The 12,047-nt window shown below is 41.5% G+C and overlaps 1 protein-coding gene across 1 annotated transcript in view; it reads left to right on the top strand.

The window, feature by feature from the left end:
• LOC148538891 (uncharacterized) overlaps window positions 1-11,520 on the top strand; it is a 40,462-nt gene extending 28,942 nt beyond the window's left edge. Inside the window, exons 2-8 of the mRNA XM_088452120.1 lie at window positions 6,058-6,140; window positions 8,308-8,444; window positions 8,787-8,986; window positions 9,270-9,407; window positions 9,705-9,818; window positions 9,995-10,129; window positions 10,916-11,520. Of these exons, the coding sequence (XP_088308246.1) occupies window positions 6,058-6,140; window positions 8,308-8,444; window positions 8,787-8,986; window positions 9,270-9,407; window positions 9,705-9,818; window positions 9,995-10,129; window positions 10,916-11,520 (1,412 nt within the window). The remainder of the gene's footprint in view (window positions 1-6,057; window positions 6,141-8,307; window positions 8,445-8,786; window positions 8,987-9,269; window positions 9,408-9,704; window positions 9,819-9,994; window positions 10,130-10,915) is intronic.
• The last annotated feature ends 527 nt before the right edge of the window (window positions 11,521-12,047 follow it).

Here is a 12,047-nt window from a genome sequence, read left to right as displayed (position 1 = left end):
GCCTGGGGCATTGCTGCCCAGATGGAGGCGTTCCCATGGGAACGCCTACCGTCTGGGGCCGGCCCCACTGACATCACTAGTGATGTCAGTGGGAGTGCTTTTGGCTCTGACAGAGCCAAAAGCACTCCTGGGCTTGCGGCAGCGAGACCCTACCGCAGGGTCTCGTCGCAAGCCCGATGGTCGCGATGGTCTTGACCATCACGACCATCTTATCGGCCGCTCGCATAAGCTGTGGGTGGCCACCCACAGCTATGCGAGCGGCCATGAGGCCGCTCCATTTTTAGGTAGGAGGGCCCTGATGCAGAGCGAGTGTTCTGGTCAGAGCGTCCGGCTCTGAATCAGGCCCTGTATTCTCTTATACATTGACATTTTTGGTTTCCACAAACTGTATTTTCTGACAGAAACAAGTGTGTGAGTCATGTAAGTCTTACTGTAGCATAGTGGCCTCCCATGCCATTCTGTAAGAGACACAAATAACAAATTAAAAACCCTGGACACTCACACAGAGCACAAGTATGATGTAGTTGAATGTATTCGGGCTGCAGAAAGAACTGGCTATGACACAGAAACTGGCTCTTTTTGGATTTTTTTTTCCCAAAAAAACAATAAATAATATATATTTTTTCACAACTGGTTGATTGCTTTATTAGAGCTAGACAATATGTCCAAAGAAATATCCCATAATCAGGGTGTTGAAGGGTATAGTGGTTTCAGGACAGTATTGTATATGTTACAGGCAAAGTGAGAAATTTAGGTAGGGAGCACAATGCCTGAAACGTATAGGCATATAAACTGTTACCTACTGTGCCTACACAGTGTGCATCATGCTTACATGCTTTTAGACACAGTGGTAAATACTTTTTAATTCCAACAAAACAAAATAACACAATGAGCATGTTTTAGTTTGAAACAATCCCCCAAAAAAGAAAAATAAGTTTTAACAGATCGAAGTTTATTAAGTTTAGTGGCAATATTACAGTTTCAAACACCTAAACAATAAAAATGATACTCTTTTTAAACAACCCCCCAAAAATTAAATAGCATGAGTTTTAGGAATGTCAAACACCCCAGTTTGGTTCCACACAATAACACTGTAAATCAGGGGTGGGGAACCTTTTTCTGCTGACGGCCATTTTGATATATATATAACAATACCATCATTAGCGGGCCCGATGCAGGCCACACCCCCTCCATGTGACGTCACATGGGGGTTTGGTCACAATCGCTGGTGATTACAGCAATGCCCAGAGCATCCCGAGAATGCTCCGGGGAGCTGTAAGGACAGCGGTGTAACAATCTGAAGTGTCCTAAGGATGCTCCTGGCGGCACTGCTGCATAGATTCTAGTTGCGGGGTGCCATTCTAGGCACAGTGCTAGCCAGATGAGACTAGCAGAAAAAAGCTCAGAGGGCCAGACCAAATGATTCCGTGGGCCTGAGGTTCCCCATCCCTGCTGTAAATCATCGAGAACAACATCACATCTCACAAGACAAAACACAAAGTCATTTGGAAAAGATTGATTGAGTAGCATTTAGAGTTCCAAGCACTTGCTTTATATAACAATAACACTTCCTGTTCTGGCATCTCTACTTACACATGCATTGTACAAATCTGTGACCAGCCTCAGTATCTTGTAGTGTCACTACTGACTGGACTTGACAGAAACTTATTTCTCTAAAGGAAGATCTTTGTAGTTGAATTTTTTTTTATTTAACTGTTTGTTACTCCACCCCTGGTTCCAGTAATCGATCTCCATCATTTTGATGACAACTGCCAGAATATTCTAAGCATCTCCTCGGCCTCTGGTAGCCTAATATGAACTTGTATTCGTGGTTGCACAATGATACCTTTTTTTGTAGTCTTTCTGTTTTTGTTAACGAGGTTGACTAAGCTGAATGAAGAGTCTAATGTCATGAGAGGCAATGTTTCTGTAGTTAGATGACAGTCCCTTCAGCATTCGGTCCCAGCCGCCATGACTGATTGAAGTATGACCTTGTTAAGTACAGTACATGGAACAAATCACTGTCAGACGTGAAGAACTTCAATACACTCCTTTCTTCCTCTATCGGGTGAATCAGTTTGCTTTTCTTTTGCTCAACCATTACACCATACCTTTTCAATTACTTGTAATGTTGAGATTATTTAATTTCTAACAATTTATATTTAATTCATTATTTCTCAATATTGTTCATCTATAAGGAACACGGTATTATTTGCTCTTATCTCTGTAATCATAGAAAGATCACTAAAATTTTTGCTTTGCATGAAACATACTGGAATGCTCACAATGCTAGTGGCGTCTATTAGAATACTGCTAAATAATATGAAGTAAAATATCTTTATTAGTAAGCAACAGTGGTCAAAGTGGTTCTTATGCAATGTAAATATTTAGGACCTGATTTATCAACAAGTGAGTGATAAAACTCGTTGCGTATGATAATGGTGCTCCAGCCAATCAGCTCCCAACTGTCATCTGTTCGAAAAATGACAGTTGGAAACTGATTGGCTTGCAACAAGTTTTATCACTGTCTGAGTAATAAAACTCGTTGATCAATCAGCCCAAAAATGTTCTACATTTTCTAGGCATAGTAGATATACTGTATAATTGCCTACATTGCTTAGCATACATTAGGCATTGTTAACAATTCAGATTATCATTTCCTACATTGCCTATAACATTTCAGGCATTTTGCACAATACCTAGGGATTCTCTACAATGCTGGTTTTCCCACTATCAGCCGTATTCAATATAAAATCGCAGTTTTAAATTGCTTTAAAGTTACACGCGAGCCGTCGCTTATCCCCGTATTCAATTTGAAAAAGTCAAAACGCCCAAAGATGCGGAAACTAGCCAATGCCGCGAATCGGTAGGTGGAGACTTTTCGACGGGGAATTCTACGTCAGGCGGGATTTGCAAGGGGGCGAGTAACAACGGTGGCCTGGCGCCCTTTTCCCCAGGGTATATAAGGCTCTGATTGGCTGTTGGTGAGACACCATTTTGATCAGCCTGCAGTGTGGAGAGTGCAGTGTCCCTGATCAATTTCGCTTGCTGACAAGGGCACCTGTTGGTGAACAAAGTTGGCAAGAGAGACAGCAGCATCAGTGACCAGCAATCCAGGATCCAGAGGAGAGAAGACAGCGACTGGGAGCAGAGGAGCCAACCCGTGGAGGAAGAGATCAGTCCTATTTCTATTTGTTTTAGGTAAGTGCAATCTGTCCCTATAACCTATAGTGCATACCTTAGCCACTCCTTGACCCTTTTTTAATTATTTTTCCATTTTCAGAAAATCGCCCCCTCTCCTCTCCCCCCTCCCCCCCCACGCGCTAGACCCCACCATGTATGGCAGGGATCTTTAACCTATGGCCCAGGGGCGTATCTTCCTATTGGCCAGGATGGCACTCGCCAGGGGTGCCGGATGGTTGGGGGGCGCCGGCGCCGCCTGGCAGTGCCACCCGTGGCCAGTTCTGTCTGCAGGACCGTAAGTAAGGGTGTGCACCGTCTCCGCCCCATGGCTGGAACCCACCGATCTCACTCCCCACTGCTGCATACTATATTGCCGGCGCCTGCTGCGATGTTATGCTAGCCAATTATCTCCAGGCTCCTCGCAGTGGGACAGCCATCATGCAAACAGTACGGCCCCTCAGGATTTGTAGTTGCTGAGGCTGTCATGCTTCCTAGTGCAGTACTCCAGCAGACTACAATTCCCAGCATGCAGTGCACCACGAGGTCCTGGGCACCCAGAGTGGGGAAAGTAGCTCTACCGCTGACAATCCCTCCCCCAGCAGTCTTTCTTGCAAAGAGTCCTGCCACAGCCAGTGTGTTGCCCAGGGATGGGGCATTCTCGGGCAGATACATCTAATTCTCATTGGACCCCTGCGCTCCCCATTATCTCAGCTCCCTGCTGCTGTTCATTCTGGTAAGGGGATAACCTGTCATATACATACAGTATATGGAGAAGGAAATAAATAAATATATAGTATGTATGTATATACAAATATGGAGGCAGGCTGTATATGGCAGTGCAAGGGAGCGGAAGGATCTGTATGGGGGATACAGGGGTCAGTAACGCTGTGGATGGGGGTGTGGATGGCGGAGTGATATCAGTGTCTCCGGTGCTAGGCTGTATTTGGGGGTACGGGGAGAGATGCAGGCTGTATATGGGGTACAGGTGGGATGCAGGCTATAGAGAGTGGTACAGGGGAGATGATGGCTGTATAGAGGGATTAGTGTGGGGGAGAGCCTGGTGCTCATCTATGGAACATGACTAATGTCTGTTTTGGGTTTTTTTAAATGGGGAGGGGAGAGCACTGATACTTTATCTGGCATAGGGCACCAAAAGCTAGTTACGGCTCTGTCTGTCTGTTAAAAGTCTGTGCTGCTGCTGATCTCTAAGTCAGAAGCATCAGCGCCGGACGACAAGGGAGGGGAGAGGAGGTGAGGGGGCGATCACCGCCTGTACAGCCACCACATTGTCTGTTTACTAACTGCCAACAGGGAGGGGTGCCAGTCCCTTACTTTGCCAGGGGCGCTTGGACCCCTAGATACACCCCTGCTATGGCCCTCCAGTTGTTGTAGGACTCCAGATCCCAGGATGTCCTGCCATCATTTTAGCATGGTGTTATGTTAAAAATGTTTGCAGGGCATGCTGTGATATGTAGTTCTACAGTAGCTGGAGGGCCATAAGTGTTTTGTATTGTAAAGCCATGCACACTAACAGCACCCTGACGCTTGCACTGTTATAATAAACGTTAATAAATACTAACATCTTGCCTGTAAGTCCATCCTGACCCATTAACTGTAATATTTTATATTGAACAGCAGTGCCCTTGTCACTTGTAAGCACATGTACACTAACATCAACTTTGATCCATGTACTCAAGCCATATTATTAAGCCTATAGTGCCTTGTCCCCTGTAAGCACATGCACTGCAATACCAATCTGTCACCTGGCCCATGCACTCATGCAGTGATGTACATCTATAATGCCCTTTTTCCTCCAAACATATGTACACTTTCAGTATGTCAAATGTTTATAATGCATTGATATTGTTTTGGGTTTTTTTTGTTTTTTTTAATGGTATTAAATGTTATAATGTAGAGTTAAGTTAGTCACATTTTTTTGTGGTTGTAAATGCGGCCTGCAATTCATGTACTTACTGCGGTTTGTTACCGTCAGGGCCGTAGCTAGGGTAGTGCGGCCGGTGCCATCGCACAGGGCACCACAGGTAAGGGGGTGCTGTTTGGGCATGTGAAATTTCAGTTTATCATTCTCTCTTATAGCTTCCACTTATTTGAGCTTCTGCATCTCCTGGCCTCCTATATGTCTTCCCTGACCCTTCCCCATGAGGCCATTCTCCTTTTGTCTTTGTGCATTAAGTCCATTTAAAAATTGTGGGGTGCGTCTATGTTTTTATCTGGCACAGGCTACCAAAATGTAGAGGTATGGCTCTGTTTAACGTGGTATGTACCATAACTTTCTGGTGCCCTGTGGCAGGAAAAAACATTGGCGCACCCCTCAATTTTGAAAGGGACATAATGCACAGAGTACAAAGGAGAATTGCCTCATGGGGAAGGGTCAGGGAAGAGATATGGGAGGCCAGGAGATGCAGAAGATTAAATAAGTGGAAGCTATAATGTTAATAAACAGAAATTTCACAGGCCCAAACAGCGCCCCCTTACCTGTGGTGCCCTGTGCGATGGCACCGGCCGCACTACCCTAGCTACGGCCCTGACGGTAACAAACCGCAGTAAGTACATGAATAGCAGGGCCGCATTTACCACAACAAATACATTTGCCTAACTTAACTCTACATGATAACATTTAATACCAGTAAAAAAAATGGAGGGGTGTATTTTTATTTTTAGCCTCTATTTTATAATTTTTTACATTTGTGTCCATAGCTCACTGACTTATTCTTTGAAAAATTTTGTTGTACACTCTTATAGGTTTTTCTAATTGTTTTTTATGTGTTAGGCTAAGAGCAACATTTACAAATTTATTTGCATTTAATATCCTTGATCGCTATAAAAATTTTTAATAATTGTTTGTCATTTCAGGTACAGAAAAGAAGAAATGTCAAGGGAGAAGAGAGGCCGAGTACCCCTCTCGTCCTCATCCTCTGATCAGACTCCGGACACCGGTGACGAGTGGTAGGCATCACAGGAAGATGGGTCAAGACAGAGGGAGAGTGGTACGGTGGGGACGACGACATCACAGGAGCGTGGAGATCAGCCTTCGGAGGTAATTTTTTTTTTCACACATGTAAGGTATTCAATGGGTATTCAATATGAAACGTAAACTTCGCTGTCGAAGTTTACGTTTCATATTGGACTTTTTTCTGGGATAAAGTATCGGGCGCGCGGCCGCTTTATCCCCGTATTCAATATGAAATCTACGAAAACGGGAAGGTGCGAAGTGGAATTTGTGTAAAAAAAAACGAAATTTTCCTTGAAAAAATGGTAGGACCCCCCTAAAGTTGTAGTATCACTATGGGTACCCCCGTTTTAGCCTGCAAACGAAAGTCGGGGTTTTAAATAGCCGCAGCAGGTTTTTTTTCCCCACATTGCAGAAGTGATGCAGAAGAGCACTTAGGTTATTTTTTTCGTTTTTTTTAAGTGGTCCCATCAAATTTGGGCTACATGAAAATGGGTACTAGCATATTTTTATGTCCCTAAAGTAAGTTTTAAAAAATTCTGCATCTATGCACCTGGTGTAAATAGCCTATTCTACAATACACCTGCTGCATACTTGCAGAATAGCCCTGAACCTATTTCCCTATTTTGAAACAGTTTTTTCCAATTTTTTTTTTTACCCCAATGTTGAAATTAATTTTTTTTGCCACAGTTCTTTTTAAAATGTCATTTCCAGGGGTGCAGGCTATTTTTTTTAAGCCTGCACTCCTAAACCCCAATTCTGCACTTGTTTTCGCCACCTATTCAGTGGTGAAAAGTTATCTCCGTTTTTTTTCAAAGATGTTTTTCGAACCTGTGAGAAGTCTTTGAAATTGAATACAGTGTAAAACTAAAACCTGCGATAATGACATCATAGGTGCGATATTAAGGCAAAAACTGAGTTTTTGCTCATATTGAATTCCCCTAAAGGAGCGTAAACTCCATTTTAGGGATGTTTTGCCACCGATGACATCATTTTGGGAGGTTTTGGATTTACACTGTATTCAATTTCAAATACTTTTTGCAGGTTCGAAAAGTCTTTGAAAAAAAACGGGATTAACTTTTCACCACTGAATAGGTGGCGAAAACAAGTGCAGAATTGGGGTTTAGGGGTGTAGGTATAAAAAAAATAGCCTGCACCCTTGGGAATGACATTTTAAAAAGAACTGTGTCAAAAAATGTGTTAAAATAAAAAATAGGGACACCCCCAAAAAAATATTGAAAAATTGATGTGATAAAAAAGGGAAAAAAGTGTTTAAAAATAGGGAAATAGGTTCAGGGCTATTCTGCAAGTATGCGGCAGGTGTATTCTAGAATAGGCTATTAGCTGCAGGTGCATACTTGCAGAATTGTTTAAAACTTACTTTAGGGACATAAAAATATGCTAGTAGCCATTTTCATGTAGCCCAAATTTGATGGGACCGCTTAAAAAAACGAAAAAAATAACCTAAGTGCTCTTCTGCAACACTTCTTCAATGTGGGGAAAAAAACACCTGCTGTGGCTATTTAAAACCCCGACTTTCATTTGCAGGCTAAAACGGGGGTACCCATAGTGATCCCCCATGTTATTAGGCATTGGGTTCCCCCCTATATTAAAGACCAGCACCAGATCCAAACGTATCGCCGTGTAATGACACAGGCCGGAGACCCAATCACCAGGGGTCTAGGTGCAAAGCATGACACCCCAAGTTGGTCACAGCAAGCTGGTGATCTCGGGGGAATCGGGGACCACCAAAAAAAGGGTAGCCCCTTTCCCGAGCACCACAGGCTTTAATGTTTGTGGAAATCCACAGTCCAGCTATTAGTATGTGTCCCAACAGCTCCCCAATGGCTGCTAACAACAGTGCATGGAGCGTGCATGTCCCGTTAGGTAATTTGTGGCCCCAATGACTGTAGTGCGCCCGCTGTTTGGCTGGTGCAAGTGACAGTTTACATGTCCGTTTTTTTTTTTATTACATTTTTCTTTAAAAAGAGAACGGTATTGTTAGTTTGTAAGGATACTTTCCGACCTCTCAGTTTTCAGATGACGTAATTTTCCTGGTGTCACAATCTAAATGCATGTTTTGTTTTTTGTAAGAAAAAATTACATTTGTAAATTTTTTAAAAAAAATTTAAATGTTGTATTTTTCATTTTAGCGTCGGACAGAAGAGACAAGGAAGACAGGAGAAAAAACAGTGAAAAGAAGAAAAATTCGCTTTAGTGAGGCGGAAAATAACACCCTTGTTGAAGGAGTGCACCGTAACTACGCGAAGATCTTCGGCGACCGAGCACAGTGAACCACTGGAACGGAGAAGAAGGCAATCTGGGATGAGATTGCCTCCAGGGTTACAGCAACATCTGGCCGTACACGTGATGGAGCCATTTGCAAGAAGAGGTAAACTTAAAGCATACATTTTTGTAGATTTCATTGACAGATTGTAGCATTGGACAAAATGGAATGTGCACACATCATTGGTCTTACTCTGATTCTAATGTATTATGTGTAATAAATTTGTTTCCAAAGTAAAATGTTTTTTTTTTACAGTATTAATTTTTGTATGATGCATGGAAAAACTTTTGATGTTACATTTTTTGGTCTAACATGTTTAACAGCATTTTTTATTTTATTTTATAGGTACGGAGACTGCAAACGCCAAACAAAGGAGAAGATGAAGAAGCAGAGACAGCACCAGAGAGGATCCAGCGGTGGACCAGAACTCACCATTCATTTGCTGCCATGGGAGAAAGAGATCCGGAAACAGATTAATCCAATAATGGTTTCTGGTGTCGGAGGCTTAATAAATAGCCGTGACTGCGCTACTCCTCGTGTGGACGGTAATTTTTTTTTTTGTAATGATTTTCAGTATACATTTATAATATTTACAAGATTATTTATTCTATATAAAAATAGAGACAACACCTCAAAGACGAAAACAGAACAATGGAGGAAGAAGAGAAGACACAGGAGCAGGAACCAAAGTTCGGAGTACAAGTATGATTGCTCCAGATGTGCCCAGAGGGACCTCAGTTGAAAAAAGTAATGTTTTTTTATTTTTTATTTTTTTTCTCAAATGGAAATGTTTTGGGTTACAATGTAAATTTTTACACTAAACTACAGCTCGAAAACCATCAAAGGAGACTTCTCGCACTGCAGCAGACAAGACCGCCAGGATCAGACGTCCAGAAGAAGAAGGAACAGACGTCAGCGTCATACAATCTGTGGAGCAAAGACCCCAAAGTGTAACAAGGATTCAGGGTAACATTTTAACATTATCAAAAAATAAGTGGATTGCTTACTAATAGTGTGTAGTTTGTTTAGCTTTTGAAATTAAATGATTTATTTTAGTTTGTATTATTTGTCTGCATTAGCGAATGTAAAATTAATAAATAAAACGTGTGATCTGCTCAAGGGTTAAGGTCTCCCTGGAGGATCCTCCAAAGTTAATCGTAAATCATATTATAAATACTGAATTGTGTTGAATGTTTATCTGTATTTTATTATATACCCTTACAATGCCAAGTTTTGTTTAATTCTAACCCTTGTTAAAATTAGAAGAGTCGACTATTGAAGAACTTAGAAGAGGACCTGGATTGGAAGAAACCCCTCAAGAACGTGAAGAACAAGAAGATTTGGGCATAGGTGTGCAAGACTCATCGAAACCGTTAGGTAATAGGTTTATTTGGTAAATTCTATGTAATTGTAAACAGTTGTCAATTTTATAACTAGTAGCTGACTGTTGTTTTTTTTTTGTTTGTTTTTTTACTCATTGTGCGTAATTGTAGTTTTAATCAATCTTCTAAATAATTTTGAAATAAAAATTAACTGTAAACTCTTTTCTATAGAAAACGTCGGACCATCAACAAGTGGAGGTCTAGCTTCAAATATTGGAGCTTACTTCAGACCGGATCTACTGGAATCACAGGATGAAGAGGATGTGGATGTGGAACAAATTACGCCTTTGAGACCTACAATAGTTGGTAAGTTCCAAACATATCTTCAAATGTAAATTTAAAAAAAAAAAATTTTTAATATGGGTTTTAAAAATTCAACAGTGTAGTGTTTTTTTTGGGTTACAAATCAAGCACACAATAGACCTATGTCAGGCTCCTTGTTTGTTTTTTTTTAGCAAAAAAAGTTACACAAGATGGACCTTATTGTCACCCGCTTGCGACCGCATAGCACTCACAAGCGGTTCCATAGATGGTCAGTGAGCATGTCTACCCTCCAGATTGTGTGTGGAAGCAGTTTAGCTAATGGTTTTAAAACTTTCACTGGGACTGACTGCAAGATGGGGGGCATGATTGCATTTGAGTGTTCACCACCTGCTTTTAGGTAGTCTAGGGGGGTGCCTGGTCTAATTGAGACTTTTCTTAAGGAAGTCCTGTTTGTTGGGTGTCCCTACTGACATCACAAGTGATGTTAGTAGTGAAGTCCCAGCTCTATTACAACAGGAAGTTCACTGGGTCTCGCGGTCGACAATTCCCTACCACAAGGGTTTTTTTTTGCAAAACCCTTATGATAGTGATAATCGTGACTATGGACAAGCTGGTCGCTAATGTTCTGGCATGTAACCCACATGTTACCATACAGGCCTCATGGCCATAGGCAAATCGAGTGGATCCACCTTCAGTTACAGTGACCGTTTGCATATTGTATTTTTTTTTTAAAAACGGGATAATTATGTTATGAAATTTTTGATTTTTGTTTTAATGTTTTTTTCTGAATTTTTGTAAGAGTTTTTCTATTTTATGTTTTATTCCTAGTACAACAATTTCAAGTAGTGGCCGAAGTTCAACAGCCCCTTCCACCCGCACAAGTGGACAAGATTATTGAACTGGCTCAAGACATGGAAGATCGCCAGAACAGCTTCAGGGACGTCGTGGACCGAAGACTGGAACAAATGGATGCAAGCATTCAAAGACTTTTGGAAGCATATCAAGAGGATCAAAGACAGCGAAGACAGGAACATCTGGAAACCCAGGAGAGATTTCGCGGAATTGAAAATCAGCTGTCTGTCATGACCACCGCACTCAATAGGATGGCTGAAAACGCCAAATGTCAAGCCACATCACAGAGAGACATGGCCACCAGCAACAGCCTCTTCGCCACGTCTCTTCAACAGATAACACAGAACATGATGATGTACCTTGGAACACACAGGATAATGTTCCATGGATCTCCACGAGCCTATGCCCATGCAACGCCACAGCCATGGTATGGTCAGGAGGCCCAGCAGTTTCATCCACCACCGTATATCTACCAACGGGTAGCACCGGCACAACCATCACAACCACGCCGTCCAACAACGCCAGACCCACCAGGAGCAATTGTCAGAAGAGCAGAAGAGGAGGATGAAGGACCTTCATGAAGATATTACATTACCTACCAAATATCAGGTCGTATGATCCTTTTTTTTGAATGTGTAATTATTTTAATTAACATGTAACTTCCTTCCATACCCCCCCTCAAAACAGGATAATTAATGGGAGTTTTGGGCGTTTCGAAAACATACATGGGATTGTATGTGAAGTGGGTAAATGATGACAGCTCCCAAAATATTGACTTATTGTAAATATGGTCATATACTTGTTTTCTGACCCCACTTTTTTTTTTTTTTATTACATTTTTTATCCTAAGATTGTATGTTAATAATGATGCTGTGTATTTATTTTTGTGAACATATCATTTAAGTTGTTTTTTTTTTGTTTTGTTTTCCGGGAGCCATATTATGTGATCCGTCTTTAAAGTACGTTATTTGACAAGAGAACTTCATGATTACAACCATTTACAATAAATATACATTGGTGAGTATTAATGTACATTTTCATTATATTTTAGTCTTTCATCCAGATGATTAATTGTAATATGAAGTTTTTAAAGTTTACCTTCTGATGT

This window comes from Taudactylus pleione, unplaced genomic scaffold (genome assembly GCF_031769625.1).
Source record: "Taudactylus pleione unplaced genomic scaffold, aTauple2 ptg000033l, whole genome shotgun sequence".
NCBI classification, from domain to species: domain Eukaryota; kingdom Metazoa; phylum Chordata; class Amphibia; order Anura; family Myobatrachidae; genus Taudactylus; species Taudactylus pleione.
Note: the sequence above shows the minus strand (reverse complement) of the source record. Positions and strands in the feature narration are given on the sequence as shown.